Here is a 15,071-nt window from a genome sequence, read left to right as displayed (position 1 = left end):
TCAGAATCCAAGTCACTTAAGTCATCAATGTTCTCATCAACATCATAAAGTGACTCAGAATCAGATTGTTTAGCATCTACATCTACATCAGATTCATCAGATGTATGAAGGTGGTAGGAAGAAAAGTCATTACCTTGACCTTGACATTCATCTTCATCTAAGTCCTCTAAAGAAACCTCAGGAGCAGCAGCCTCCTTATTCTTACCCTTGTCTACACTAGGTTGCTGATCTTCTTTTATATTTTGTATCATTTTTATCAGATGGTTGAGGGGAAGACACATCAGCCCTAACATTTATAACAGTAGGTGGTGGGGGCTTACCTTTTTTGGGAGTAAGCAATTGGGCAATTTGCACCTCAGTAGGATCCTCAACAATTAAAGGAGTACTAATTTGATGTACCACATACACATCAATAAAGTCCCCACCCTTTAAGTTGTTAATAAATCTTAACACATCAACATCACTTTTCAACATATAAAAACCACCTCTTTTGTTAACTTTGCACCCAAAGGTTTCAACTTGTTCAACTCCCAATTCTCTAGCTAATTTATGAAAAAACATAATATGAAGCTCATCCATATCGATTATTATTTTTTCAAGATCAGAAATTCAATCAGCATACCTGAGTTCAGGATCTGATAAAAAACAGCCCCCATAATACATTTGAAGTGTAATAATTGTTGAACCCATATTCTTACCATGCCTGCAAAGTCACGAGAATACAATTAGATGATTGACAAAAAGCCCTAATCAACAAAAAAAAACTTAATTTTAAACTAATTCTTTATGGAATACAACAAAAACCTCTATAATAATCTGATACAATCCAATTGGACCACTAACAAGAAAGAAATCCAACGCAATTGATAAAAAAATAAAAAATTCAGATACGAAAAAACCCTAAATTGAACAGATATTCACGACAAATGCCATTGAATGCATAATACTTCTACAAATTGTTATTAGGCATGTAAAAAATCAAAATCCTCCCTAAAATCACACCACGACCTCTGTAACAACTAAGCCCCTAACAAGAACTCAAAACAACAAAATTCAAAATGAAAACCAAAAACACAACTGCAAAACAAAGAGAATGAAAATTAGTCAAGAAACTTACAACTATGGAGTGAAACGCGAACTCAAACACTTAACAAAATAAAAAAAAATCGCAGTGAGCAACAATGTAAATTGGGATTAAGGGAGTAGAAGGGTCTAGTTGAAAAGGAGAAAGGAAAGAAATGTTTGAAAGAAAAGGATTAGCCTATTTTTAACATGTCATATCCTATGTGGCATTTTTACATGACATGGAAAGCTACGTGTGGCATTTGTAGTTCATGCACCACTGAGTGGTCAAAAAAAGGGTTTAAAATGTTGGATTTCAGTGGGTTCGAGGGTTTAGTTGGCAAAGTCTAGATTAGAAGGGCTCAGGTGACAAAATGAGACAAGTACGAGGGTCTCCCAGACCATTCTGTCTAAATTAATTATGTTAATTCATCTTATTTTGATTTTAGTCAGATTCACAAATTAGTTCGATTTGACTATGATTGACACTTCAATTTTATTTACAATTATATTGTAGCCTTTTCCTCACCTTATTTTCAACCCAATTTATAAGACCAAGAATTTTGGGCCACCTTTCAACAACTCAATGCTAATCAATCAGTGACCCAAGTCCATTTTCCCAATTCCAACCTCTCCAATCCAACAATCCACCAACTCCCAAACCATTTTCCCCTCTTGTTTTCCAATTCAACCGAGCCCAACCCATCTCAATTACCCCCGAACCGTCCCAATCCTGTGTTCTTAAAAAAATCTCAGACGCGTGAACACCACAACGATATCCAAACGCCAGAAGACGGAAAGCAGCCTAACGACCACATTTCTTCCGACGGCGTCTCATGTCTTACAACAATAGTCTACTATGTGAGCAAACAGCAAGCAACGGTCCCAAACGGCGTCAATTGCGCGTGACCCGTACAACTATGCTTCGTCACCCCTAGATTTGTACATCTTTAGTCGTATAACAAAGGAAACGCCGTTCCAGGCCTGCCAACTGCATTTTCCGTCCTTGGCTCGCGTGGATTGGCGCCACGTCAAGCTTCAAGGACAAAGAATCAATCGGAGCCGCTCGCGTCGACATCACTTTTGATTTTATTTTGGCTGAAAATCCAAATTTCTAGTACAACAACTTTTTTCGTTCTTGGAAGGAAAAAAATTGAATTTGTAAAAGGTTGGGGGATTTCGATTTTGCCCCTATTCCTATCCGAAAATTCTTCATCCTCCCCCTCCCTCCCAAATCTACCCTAATTTCCCATATATATATAACCCCTCTTTAGTCATTGTTAGGGGTTAGAGATTTTTTGGGCAAAATACAGAGAGTAGTTTTAAGCAAAAAAATAGTTTAGATATACTCGAAATACTTTCCGGGATAGAGAACTTGCTCGAATTTCTGTTTAAGTTCCCTGTTCGTTGTTCATGTTCTGGTTCTCGCAGTGGTAAAGTCGTCTTTAGCTCGCTTGTCTTCGGTTCGTTGCCCCCAAAAAGGTAATACTCCATTTTTTATTTTGATTTCTTTCGTCGTGAACTAATAGTTGCATAGTTCCATGGTTTGATGTTGTAATGTTCCTGTTTAACTGATTTGAGAACTGTTTACTTTTTTTATCGTTGCGAGTTATTCGAATGTTAGGATTTTGAGAACATCTTGACTTGGCGTCGACTTTAATCAGTGTTGTAACTCGTTTGTGATTCAAAATGTTGCTGTTTCGTTTATCTGAAGTTTTGATGTTCCTATCTGATGTTGAGTTATTTGCTCCCTGTTAAGGTCTTTTTCTTGCTGATATCTTTTATGGTTGACTTTGAGTCGTATTTCAATCTAAAAGTTTTGAATATAGTTAGCTTGTTTTCTCAGTTTGATATGTGGGGGGATTCCTCGTTTTTTTAAGCTAGCAAATCATGTGAATAGAATAGTTGACTATCCCATCTCCCCTTTATGGTGTCTGCTCTTTCCATATTCAAAACTGAGTATCTTAGCCCATCTGTTAGTCAATTGGGTCTCTAAAATCATGCTTATGATAATATCAGTCGTGTACTCTTTATTATCTTTCATGTCGGGTTAGCTTTTGATGAGTTTGCTTAAGGTAAAGTGAGTGAAAATGATGTCGACAAGCCGTTTATTTCAAACTACCTGAATTTGATTTCGTTTGTGGTTCTCGTTTCTCGTTAAAAAAGTTCCTCCTGCTCCGGTAAGGTTCTGTTCGTGTAGTTTAGTCTCTTCACATGTGAATCATGCTAAGACGGATTTCTTAACAATTGTCCTTGAGTTAGTTTCGATTCAAAATATTTGGTTGTCTCTTTCTTCCTTTCCCTGTTGTTTGAGGGCTCTTATTTTTGTCTTTCTTGCACAAATCTTTATCATCTTTTACTTGATAATTTTGCTTAAATGAATTATTGGTTGCAGTTGAGTTAGTGAAAATTTTGAGCCTCTTGACATTTCCTTTCCTCCCTAGTTTTCTAGCCTATTTCGAGTTGCAAATTATTGCCTACTCTTTAGTTGTTTATATATTTTGCCTTGTTTTCTCTAAATTTGATGTGTAGCCTTATTGTCTGATTAAGTATTCTAGGATCAGAATGAGGCACTGGTTATGTTCCATCCTAATTAGTCCGGGTTGATCCATGTTGTGTGATATTTTAAGTTTGAATAAATAAATTGCTCTCAATATCTATTTTTGTCCATTCTGATACTATCATATGTTAGTCTTATTCTTGTCCTCATGGCATATTGACAACATAAAAAACGTTTATTGATGTTTTTCTATGGCAGTAGCTTGCTAGCTTGTTGTAGTGTCACTATTTAATGAAAACTTTAAGTATTTTGATTAAAGGTTGTCGACTTAGTTATCGTTTTAAAAACTAATAGCATGCATTTATTATCTCTTACTTATTTGGTTGTTTAGTCATTTAGGTGTGACTGTCTCTTTTCCCTATTTATAAGTATGTTACCAAGCTGTCACACTGATGTGTTTAGTGCCTCTCTTGTGCACTTCTTCAAAATTTGTTGTTTTCCAATATACCTCTTTACGATCTCATTTATCGGATTATTTGTTAGTTTTCTTGAGTCAAGGTGTATATATTTTATTATTTGACACTTTTTTTTTATTTCTATTTATATTAGATTGTGTATTAATCCTTTGCCCTTTTCTTTCGTTGCATGTGAAATTTGTTTGAGTTTACTATGAACTCATCCTCCTCCTTTACATTTCGAGAGAGCCATAAAGGCTCCAAATTCCTACTGTCGAGTCAGCCAACAAGAAAATTTGATGAACAAGTCCCTCAAAAATTGATGGAAAGGAATTGGAGTCAATACATCAAGAATATACAACAATATACACCAAGTGTATATGTTGTGTATTGAGATAGAATGGGGCCCAAAAGCCGATCTCTTTACCCTAGGTCGTATTTTGTTATTTTGGGCCTAAGCCCTTGTCATTTTAATTGTTATTATTGTATTAGTTTAGGACAGGTGGAGGAATTGGGCCTAAGGCCCAAATAGAAAATATTTTTATTATGTGAGAATAGGACATGTATAAATGACTTAAATGGGCCAAAGACCCAAAACTGAAATTAGGCCTAAGTACTGGTCCAGACAGACATGAAAATCAGATTTGGGCCCAAGTCTCTCTCTTTATTTTATTGTGTTTGTTTATTTGTTAATAATTGCTATCGATTTTAAGGTTTCAAAAATTCAAACCCCCAGAAGACACCCATTTTGAATTAACTACTTAACTAAATTATTCATTTTTCACTTGACTTAAAAGATAATTTTGCTAAAGATCCTACTTAGGTAATATCCCAATTCTCCCCATTTTTCCCTTCTAAAGTGACCTCAACTATAAAAATGGTTCAATCTTTCAATTCAAGTTAAGTTAAATTACTTTAGCCAAATAATTAATTGTCGGATAACCGCGTATTAGCGGACATTTCGGGTGCTTTCAAACCCTTCCCGAAATGCTAATATGAACCCCGAACCCCTTTGAATACTTTCATTAGATTTTTGTTTTAATCTTTTGAAAAAATAGTTTTCTTGATTTTATTTTAAAAATTAAGTGACGACTCTTGAAACCAATCTAATTCATTTTTAAATAAAACAAGTGTCACAAAAAAAAATTATTTGTATATTTAATAATGCTTGATAAAATCACAATCAAATAAAATTGTTTCAACTTATTAAATAGTATACTAGGGATTTCCTTTCAAACTAATGGAGCAAAACAATCTAAAATGCTTTTTCTTAAGTAATAATATCAACTGTATAAATAGAAAAACAAAGCGCCTGTAGCTCAGTGGATAGAGCGTCTGTTTCCTAAGCAGAAAGTCGTAGGTTCGACCCCTATCTGGCGCGTTATTCATTACTTTTTTTTTTATATATAAATTTTTCAATTCCTTTTGTTTATTAGGTGCATTATATTTCAATTTATGTCGATCAAATTAAACTCTATATAAATAGTGTTTTCTACACAATTTACTCCATTCTGTTTGAATTGTCTTTTTAGCTTTTTTCACGCTCATTAGAAAAACTATACATACACTTGTACCATATTATAGGCTCAATTATGATGTTGCATTATCAAATAAGTTATTTTATATCGGCGGTATAAAGATCTTAAAATTACATTAACATTTTATCCACTAAACATAACTCATTGTTTGAATTATCTTTCTTTACTCCTTCCATCCCATTTTATGTGACACTTTTTGGATTTCGAGATTCAAGCTAGTCTATCTTTGACCGTAAGTCTTCATAGATCTTTTAAACATTTTGAATTATCAATTATTGTGACTTATAGTACTTTTTACGTAGTTTACAAATATATAAATTTCATTTAAAAAAATTAAACATTCCGTGTGCAAATTGCCGATCAAACTTAAACTGTTTGACTCTCAAAAAATGAAAAGTGCCACATAAATTGGGACAGATGGAGTAGCTTTTTTCAAGCTCATTAAAACAATTACTATATATACACTTACACCATATTATAGACTCAATTACGATGTTTCAGTATCAAATAAGTCTGTAAACATGATTTATATCGCCGGTACATAGATCTTAAAAATCCATTAACATTTTACCTACTAAACATAACTCAAAACTGAAAATGAAACACTCATGATGATTGAAACTCATGACACATGTTGCTCACTTAATTTAAAACTATTGAAAATTTGTTTTTAGAAAAAGAAAACTCAAGGCATGTGCTCTTCATCATTCTCATAGTTCACAAAGTTGTTGTTGCTTAACTCATTGTTACCAATATAGGAGTTTGCAAATTCTCTTGATTTTTCATATGGATTCTTGACATACTTCATTGTGTTGGGACTTTGTTCTTGATTGTTGTAATATAAATTATTGCCACCATTCTTGTAGGAGGTGGCGGTCGCGTAGCCTTTGTTTAATCTTGGCTCATTCATGTCCTGCAACTGATCTTTTTTGATGTAGTAGTATTCGCGGCCATCACCATTTAGGTATGACTGTGGAAGTGGTCATGACCTAAATCCAAATTATAATAAGAGGCTTTGAACTTATTTCATAAAATTCATATACTAATGAAACAGAGAAAGACTAATTGAAAATATTTGAGCTTTTATACTTTTGTTATTTAATGGCCTTACCTTAGAGCCAGCCCTGCCACCATTGTGATATTGGTCGTTATAGGTGTTGACACTGTTGTAGTACTGATTATTGTTGTTGTTGTTGTCGTCATTATTGTCACTTTTGTAGTAGTGGTCGTAAGTGTTGCCATTAATATAATACTCATTATTATTGTTGTTGTTATAAGTATTGTCACCTATATAATAGTGGTCGTGATCAGAACTAATACCACGACCACTATTATAGCGCTGGTTGTTACTATTCATGGTGTTGGTTTCATCAGTGTTGTACTGAGGGACAGTAACATAAGCCACAGAGTTGTAATTCTTGGGAAGGTACTTGTTGTTAGGAATAAGGTTAGTTGTGGGGGTGGAAGGTGGCAATTGACCTAACTCATGACCATAAACATCATAAGCATTTTCATTTTTAGGAATGAAATTTGGTTCTTGGTTTTTGTTTGGAGTTACTACTACTTTTGTTTCTTTTTCAATATGATCATTGTTAATGTTGGTGGTGTGGATTTTGTTGAAGAATTGGCTGTCTCTAGCATGAACTTGACATGAAGATAAGAGAGTAATTAAGAGGAAGAAGAAGAAGGATAAATGATTGGAAAAGAATTCCATGGAAAATGGTTGTGTAAGAGATAGAAATGATGTCAATGAATTGTATTGTGCTAAGGTTGGTAACTCTCTCTTTATATAGAAACTTTGTGTCTTTTGAGTGTGTAGTCTATGTCTTCTCCCTGTAATAGTAACTTTCTAAGTTCTTTGTACTTTAATTTCCTTTCATCCTCTCTTTTGGTTTGGGTTGTTTTGATTTTGGGGTGGGGGTGGGGGTGGGGGTGGGTATGGGGTGAGAGAGTGATTAATTTAGAGGTGGTAAAATCAGACCATGATAATATGATTCGTTGGGTTACTCATTGATTCGTCTAATTATTAGCTCAATTTAATCTATTTAAGCTTATTAAAAAAGAGTTGAAAGAGTTGATACGTTGGTTCAAATTTATCCATGAAAAATCTTGTCAAAATATTTTCTTTATCTGACATGTTATATATAGCCATAATGAGGAGGAGGGGGGAGGGATAGTTATTAGGTATTAAATATTATAAAAGATCAAATAATGAGTTTGTTATTTACTAGATCACAAATATTTTTGGAATACCTCTGAGAAAGGGATACACCGTTAATTTTAAAATAACTGTTATTTTCCACCTCTTTCAGATACGAATCTATCTTGAAAGGAAAGAACTTGCATTAGTAGCTCAATTTCCATCTTTTATTCAAAGTTCAATGCATTCACTTATAGGAAAGGAACATGAGATGAAGGGTTAATTTGTCTTAGTGTGAGGGTGTGGCATGCCATGTTTATAAGAGCTAGGCTTACAAAAAAGTTATAATTTAATATATTTATAGAGGGAGATAAATTCAAGATTTTAATTTTATAGATGAATTCAAATTTAGAATTTTACAATTTCCTATTCAAATTTAGTTGGTTCGAAATATATTACTTGTATTTGAAAGTTTATTTAAAGTAACTGAATTTAGATGAACGTGTAATAGCTTGTCGATTAGATTTACGCCGGAATATATCCTTATTTCTCCATTTGTAGTTTTGCACTAGACGTGGTAGGGCAATATAAGGTAAGGTCTAGAGCAACATTCACACATAAGTAGTTATATTATATAGTTTGGGAGATTTTTTTTGATACATAACTCATAAGTATATGATACATCGAACGACTTTATCTATTTTTGCATAGGTAATTAAATCAATCATTTGTCCTTGAGGATTCGACTTTAATCCTCTCATACCTACTTATTGATGTACCTCGAACGACTTTATCTATTTTTGCATAGATAAATCAATCATTTGTCCTTGAGGATTCGACTTTAATCATTTGCGGTTTGATTCGGTTTTCGATTCGATTTTGTACACCCGTATCCATAAGTATAACAAATACTGCAACTACACAAAAGAACTAGAAAAGATTATATAGCAAAAATTAGGCAAATGTTAAAGTTACAAGTCTCTCTTATGGTTTTATTTTATAAAAGAATAGACAATCTAGTTCTACGAACATGCTACAAAAATTTTCCGAAAATGAATCTACACGATGACTTCATATCGCCAACATCATTGACATTACTATTAAGAAATGGTAGAACTAGAAGAAGCAGATTCAAGATTTAAACTTGATAGGTTCATTCTTTGAGATATTTTAAGCACTGAACTCATTGTACTTCTAAAATTACGGGTTTAAAAAAATATAGTACTTTTTTTTTTAATCTATATTCCATATGTCGAGAATATTGAGTTCAATTGTCATACCCATTGTTTGAAAGCTCCATATGCGTCCGCCTTCTGAGTATAACGATATGTCTATTGGTTAGGATCTCTTTGTATTTCTTGAGCCAACTCCCTTGTCAACTTGTCAGCGCGATCATCTTGTCCACCAGCGAAACTATAGACTCTGAACGCGAACTGGAAGGCCTTCCATAACAGTTTACGTGATCCATTTTTCGATCCACCTCTTCTGTTTTCCTTTGTCTTTGCTTCTCTACTCTCCTGATTCAACATACAAGTAACTATAAAAAAAGGTTCACTAGATCATCATGGACCGGTTATTTTCACTAGAAATTATACTGCATACGACATATTACTAGCTAGCTACATTGTACTAACCTTCATGGCAAGTTCCATGCAGTTTGAGGAAACATCTATCATTAGTTCTTTGATACGAATGAGGATTCCGAAATCAAAATGAATGTTATGGCTTATAAATTTCTTGGCCTCTTCGTCTTTTGTTCGTTCCAATGTGTCAATTTCTACTTTGATCTACGCGACAGAATTATTTGTTAGAGCTACTATTATATGAGAGTATTTAAATTCAGGGACTTTAGTAATTTGTACCTTGTTAAAGTAACTCTCAGCTTTGTCAAGGTGTTCGCCAACAGGGGAGACTATCGACCAATTTCGTAGAGTAGTGGCTATTGTGTCTAACTTGGAATATAATGCTGCTCCCATTCTGAGTTCTTCCAACTTTTTCGTAGGAAAATCTTCAAATCTTGCTAGCACCTGTAGCAAGAAAGGTTGAGGCCAACATCGTCATATGGGAATAACGGAAGAAATATGAACTAAGTAGATAGATACTTCCACTGTTTCAATTTGTTTGTCTTACTTTCCTTTTTAGTCCGTTTCAGAAAGAATGTCACTTTCTTTAATTCTAATTTTCTACGTGACATGTTTAAGACCACGAAAAGGGCATTTTGGTACATTCTACATATCTTATGTTTAGGACACAACGTTTAAAAGTTTTCTTTACTATCTTAAACTCAATGTCAAGTCAAAAACCAGACAAACAAATTGAAACGGAGGGACTATATACGAACCTGAGATTCATCGGTTAATTTCTCAAGGTGAGATTCTACATATCCATGGAACTTAATGAGCTCGGACATATCTGATGTTTTAAAAGAAGTAATGGCTGTGTTTATCTCCTTGATTGTTTTCGCGTAATTTTTAACATCCTCTTCAATTTGATGGAAATATGCTGACCTGATACAAACATTGCACATTTTAAAATATAACTCAAACTCCTGAAAAATGCGAAATTCCACAAAATAATGAGTGAAGATTTTAAACAAGATTACCTCTTTGTCATCTCTGCTAATGCATCAGCCATTCCCTGTTTACCTCCTGCTGAGGCACCAACTTTTCCCATTTTGTGATGTGATGTACTATCTAAACTAGAGCCTTCAACTTGGAGCTTGAGAAGTCGATAAAGATTACCCATTTGCGTTGATCTTTTCAATTTAGTGGCTGCTCTCTTGACTCGTAACACACCTATAAAACCTATTGGTGGTGGAGGTGCCGGTCCTTTTCCCTTTGGCATGGGTGGAGGTGGTGCTGGCACTGCTCCATTTGAAGCCATCGGTGGTGGTGGAGGTGTCATACCCTTTGATCCAATGGGAGGTGGAGGTGGAGGTGATATTACATTTCTGGATGTCATGAGAGGCTGCGGTGGTGGAGGTGGAAGTGTTATTATATGTGTTGTTGTCTTAGGTGGCAATGGAGGTGGTGGAGGCGGAGGCTGAGATGGAGGTGCTATTACATTTCCTGATGTCATGGGAGGGGGTGGAGGTGGAAGTGTTATTATATTGGTTGTGGTCTTAGGTGGCAATGGAGGTGGTGGAGGCACCATCATGGGATGTGGTGGTAGTGGGGGCGGAGACGGAGGTGTAACTATGTTTCTTGATGTCAAAGATGGTGACTTTATGACATTTGAAGATAATGTGAATGGTGCTAGTGGAGCTGCAGCTTGTTCTTCGATGTTTGATCTCAACTCGGGGAGTGTAGATGGAGGTAAAACCAAGTCTAACGAGACACGACTTGACAATAGCTGATTATTTGTAGAACCAGTCTGACAAGTTCCTCCGTTTTCTGATACATTATCCATATCAGTTAGTAGAATATCTGCTGAGTCCAACATTTCGAAATCTTGGCCAAATTCATAAGCATCCCCTGCTTTCACTTCAGAACCAACCTTTGCTTGTACTTCTGATATTTGCTCACTGAAGTTGGTTGCTAGCTGAACAACATAATTTGGATCTTGATCTATTGCATAAGGGAGCAAGTCGAAATAGAGGCGTTTTACATCGATAGGATTCAACTTCTCAGTTTCTTTAGCCTTGAGTTCACTCTTCAGTGAAGCACTAATTGCTGAGGAGAGGACTGAAGTTGGGGTAGGTGGAGGGCTTGAGAGGGAAGACTCGTTGTCCGAATGAGACTCCGGAAGAGCCCTCCCAAATGCATCGGATGAAGGACTTTCATCTCTCGTCTGGTCATCCTCGTCCATCATATCAAACACCCTTTCAGTGGCTAGTTTAATCATCTCGTCAAGCAATACCAATCCTGAAGAGTAATCGTTGAAGATATAATTAAGTAAATAAAACACGTCATATCTACCAACTCAAACTACCTATCAAACGAAACAATAACACAATTCAGTACTCAGAGCAAAGAGGTAAATAAACAACGTCTACATAACATTATGACGTACCATAACGTCTTAGATCAATGTGGAGATTACTGTACTCCTCGTCCAATTTCGTTATGAATTCATCATCACCCGTCCATATTGCCCCGATTGATTTCAAAGTATCACAAAAGCATTGTAGTGCCTAATATAAACATGACAATTTTGTGAACAAACTTACAATCTGCTATAGGAAAACTGTTTTAAGTGTATAGTACACAATTCAGTGAGTAAATAGGTAACCTGATCCATTCCTGCTCCATCAATACTTGACAATGGAACATTTGTGTTGACGGAAGGATGCATTTTATGCAGATCCTTCAGTGTTAATATCAGCAACTGTCGAAAATTACTCATATATAAGAGGAGTTAAAAAGACTTGTCATTTTTCTTATCTTAACTATACAAGAAAACCGCGAATTGCATCAGAAGTGACAGAACAATACCTCATTTAGGGATGCAGAGCCAAAACACGGCGATAAGTCAAGCAAATCTCTCAAAGTGAGGATCTTGCTCCTGAGCGCTGTCATTATAACGAAGTTGCCTGCCACCCCACACGAATTGTGAACTCTGGAGCCTTTGGTTGCACTTGCATTAAAACTTTTCGAGACTACTATGGAGGATGTTTTTTCGGTTTCATGCATTTCATCTTCCTGTCAATACAAAAGTCGTTACTCTCCGTGATGTACTATCAAATGCCGAAAAATGCAACTTCTTTTTGAGTGCTTCAATCCCTTTAATTTACTCTACGACAGGAAGATCATCGATATGTCCAAATACAAGATGAACAACTTCAGTTTCGAGGTAAAAGATATTTCTCAAAACTTAAACTTTAGATTACAGATATAGTAGCTTAAACTTTTAGACGAGGTGATCACTGATCACACAATTCAACATGATAACATAGCAGATCTCGTCTTGGGTACAAGATAGCCTCATAGTCACCCATCCTAGACAACAAAAGAAATCAATGTGATTGGCCTAAGAAAAAGAGTCAAGCCTGCACGTAAAAGGACACATTGAAGATATAACTAAATAATTAGTAGTGTTCTCTATCTGATTTAAGCTTTTAGATAAGGTGGTCACACAATCCCGACATTCCGTTCTTAACAAACTATTCTTATTGAAGTTATGCTACATCATGGTCGCGCGGAGGTTTCCAAGTCCACGCGTAATTTAAATAATTAAGAGTATGCTCTTGCTAGCACAACTTACGTTTTAGATGAGGTGGCAACACAATTCAACATGATAACATAGCAGATAGAGGCAGGGGTTATAAGCTAGCCTAATCGCCACCCATTGTCAAAAAAAAAACAAAACACAAGCTTTGGCCTAAGAAAAGGAGGTAGAGTAAAAAGACGTGTTGAACGCATAATTAAGTAATTAACAATATGCTCTATCTAACAATTTATGCTTTTAAATAAGATTGTCAGATAATTCAATATTTATCAATGCACACTAAAATTCCTAGATATGGTCTTGGACCAGCTTACGCACAACTCGACTAATTTCACAAAGCATTTCCTCTCCCCAATATAAGTATCAGATAACTATGTCCACCCAACTTTTGTTTCTTAGCATGCAACATATTGAAATAATGAAAATACAAATTCAAATATTTTCTTTTTTTCTCTCTTTTCACATAAATGCAGAAAAAATTACACATTCTTCAATATTATAACCACATACAAAGGTGTTTTTTCCTTTAAAAGGAGAAATGAGGAAGGGGATTACAAGGCGGAAAATAGAATATTTATGAACAAATAAGGTAAAAAATTCAGGTAACCAAACAACTGAGCTACTAAGATTCCGCAACATAAAATTTCACAAGTGATTAAAAAAATTACCTCAAATGTAGAGAACTTCCAGGGTGGGGAATGAGGAGCCACAACAGAACATTCCCCAGATTGCATTTGCAACCAATAAAAATAACAATTTCTAATTAAAAAAAATTCAGCTTTCTTGGTTTTGACAAATAAAAACCAAGATTTTGCTGAATAATAAAGAAAATTCAAACAATTGAGGAGGAGGATGAAAATTATAAAGAACATTCAAATTTCCAAAAATTAGATTAATGAAAAATAATGTTCTTTTTTTATTAAAAAAAAAACTCAAAAAATTAGTAAAATAATTTTTTTGGCAAACTCTTGAACCTTTAAAGGTTGTTGAAAAATCCCCATGGACGAGCTTTGAATTTTTTTTTCTCTTTTGTTTCCAAAAGAGAGAAAAAGTGAAATGAAAGTCAATTTTTTGAAATTATTTTTTCTTTGTTTTATTTAGGCTCAATCTGCTTATTTTCCGGGTGTTCAATGTTGTTTTTCCTCTGATTTTGATATAAAAAAAAACTTGGAAAAATTAGTATGAAATAATATTTGGAGATTATTTCAAAATTTGTGTGATTGTTGAATATGTTCATTATAGGGAAAATTGCATGAAATAGCAAACTATTAATTCAAATTAAATGTTATAGCCATAGTTTATTTTAATTATAATTCGCAACAAACATCCCCTTTTTTTGCTATCTGATTCGGTATACAATTAGTCATTTTATACATTTCGGTATAAAATATATAAAATGTGCTTGTGTTTGTATAAAACGAGAGAAAAATGTATATACAAATACAAATACATATATTTTCGTCCTATACACTTATAATTATACAAATACAGATCTTATAGGAAGTTGACACATGAAAGTTAGAATCTAATCAAATTTAGCTTACACGTGCAATATTTATTACGTTTGATTACCATCATCTATCCCCTCAAAGATCGGAAGTGATGATATAAGTCAAACTAGCTTCGGAATAACATAATTAGAAGTGCATCTATGATCAGTCAAGATAAACTTCTTGATCAGCAATTTGAGTTCATTTTTGTGTCATATATATGCATTAATAGGTAAATTTGTTAAAAAGTAATGCTTAAAGAGATTGACGTAGATTTTGTTTCTTTAAATTTACCTCAAAAGAAAGCACGAAAAAAGAGAATTTGATATAAATATGTATCTGCATTAATTGTTTACGTCAAATCAATAATAAAAAAAATGAATAGGTCCTACTGAGATTTGAACTCGGGTTACTGGATTCAGAGTCCAATGTCCTGACCACTAGACGATAGGACCATTTTGTACCAAAATGCACAAAATAAACAACTTGATGTCATTGTTTTAGAATGACGTGCAATTAAACAAATTTTAAATGAGAAAAAAGCCCAAAATAATCCTTGTGTTTTCACGTGGAGTATTAATAGTCCTTTATGTTTGTAGTATTAGTGCATTTTTGTACTCCCTCGAACTTTTGCCTATTTTTTAACATTGATTTTGTTCACAATTTTATGTATGAATGTTCAATCGTCTTTTTATATATTTAGTAGAAATAATAATTTCA

At 34.3% G+C, this 15,071-nt stretch overlaps 2 protein-coding genes and 2 non-coding genes across 4 annotated transcripts; 1 reads left to right on the top strand and 3 right to left on the bottom strand.

Annotated features, from left to right (window-relative positions):
- Window positions 1-5,325: 5,325 nt before the first annotated feature.
- Window positions 5,326-5,398, top strand: TRNAR-CCU (transfer RNA arginine (anticodon CCU)). Its single transcript has one exon. It is a non-coding gene; the product is annotated as a tRNA-Arg (tRNA).
- Window positions 5,399-6,415: 1,017 nt separating this feature from the next.
- Window positions 6,416-7,305, bottom strand: LOC102594395 (GATA zinc finger domain-containing protein 15-like). The gene is made up of 2 exons (XM_015315090.1): window positions 6,667-7,305; window positions 6,416-6,544 (listed from the first exon to the last, which is right to left on the bottom strand). Exons 1-2 carry the CDS (start codon window positions 7,267-7,269, stop codon window positions 6,509-6,511), a joined length of 639 nt encoding a protein of 212 aa, XP_015170576.1. The 5' UTR covers window positions 7,270-7,305; the 3' UTR covers window positions 6,416-6,508.
- A 1,365-nt stretch (window positions 7,306-8,670) lies between these two features.
- LOC102594059 (uncharacterized protein At4g04980-like) lies at window positions 8,671-13,634 on the bottom strand. The gene is made up of 9 exons (XM_006361004.2): window positions 13,530-13,634; window positions 12,129-12,335; window positions 11,926-12,021; window positions 11,707-11,827; window positions 10,298-11,558; window positions 10,037-10,202; window positions 9,558-9,722; window positions 9,330-9,482; window positions 8,671-9,212 (listed from the first exon to the last, which is right to left on the bottom strand). Exons 1-9 carry the CDS (start codon window positions 13,593-13,595, stop codon window positions 9,027-9,029), a joined length of 2,421 nt encoding a protein of 806 aa, XP_006361066.1. The 5' UTR covers window positions 13,596-13,634; the 3' UTR covers window positions 8,671-9,026.
- A 1,100-nt stretch (window positions 13,635-14,734) lies between these two features.
- On the bottom strand, window positions 14,735-14,806 carry TRNAQ-CUG (transfer RNA glutamine (anticodon CUG)). Its single transcript has one exon. It is a non-coding gene; the product is annotated as a tRNA-Gln (tRNA).
- Window positions 14,807-15,071: the final 265 nt, after the last annotated feature.

This window comes from Solanum tuberosum, unplaced genomic scaffold, assembly GCF_000226075.1.
Source record: "Solanum tuberosum cultivar DM 1-3 516 R44 unplaced genomic scaffold, SolTub_3.0 scf00338, whole genome shotgun sequence".
In the NCBI taxonomy this organism is placed as follows: Eukaryota; Viridiplantae; Streptophyta; class Magnoliopsida; order Solanales; family Solanaceae; genus Solanum; species Solanum tuberosum.
Note: the sequence above shows the minus strand (reverse complement) of the source record. Positions and strands in the feature narration are given on the sequence as shown.

What these genes read in the sequence shown, in the direction of transcription:
- LOC102594395 (XM_015315090.1), bottom strand. Translation starts at nt 7,269, where the DNA reads ATGGAATTCTTTTCCAATCATTTATCCTTCTTCTTCTTCCTCTTAATT. An exon ending in GTGGCAGGGCTGGCTCTAAG is followed by an intron (nt 6,545 to 6,666) that starts GTAAGGCCATTA and finishes ATTTGGATTTAG; the next exon opens with GTCATGACCACTTCCACAGT.
- LOC102594059 (XM_006361004.2), bottom strand. Translation starts at nt 13,595, where the DNA reads ATGCAATCTGGGGAATGTTCTGTTGTGGCTCCTCATTCCCCACCCTGG. An exon ending in GCTCTGCATCCCTAAATGAG is followed by an intron (nt 12,022 to 12,128) that starts GTATTGTTCTGT and finishes AATTTTCGACAG; the next exon opens with TTGCTGATATTAACACTGAA. An exon ending in ATGGAGCAGGAATGGATCAG is followed by an intron (nt 11,828 to 11,925) that starts GTTACCTATTTA and finishes TGTTTATATTAG; the next exon opens with GCACTACAATGCTTTTGTGA.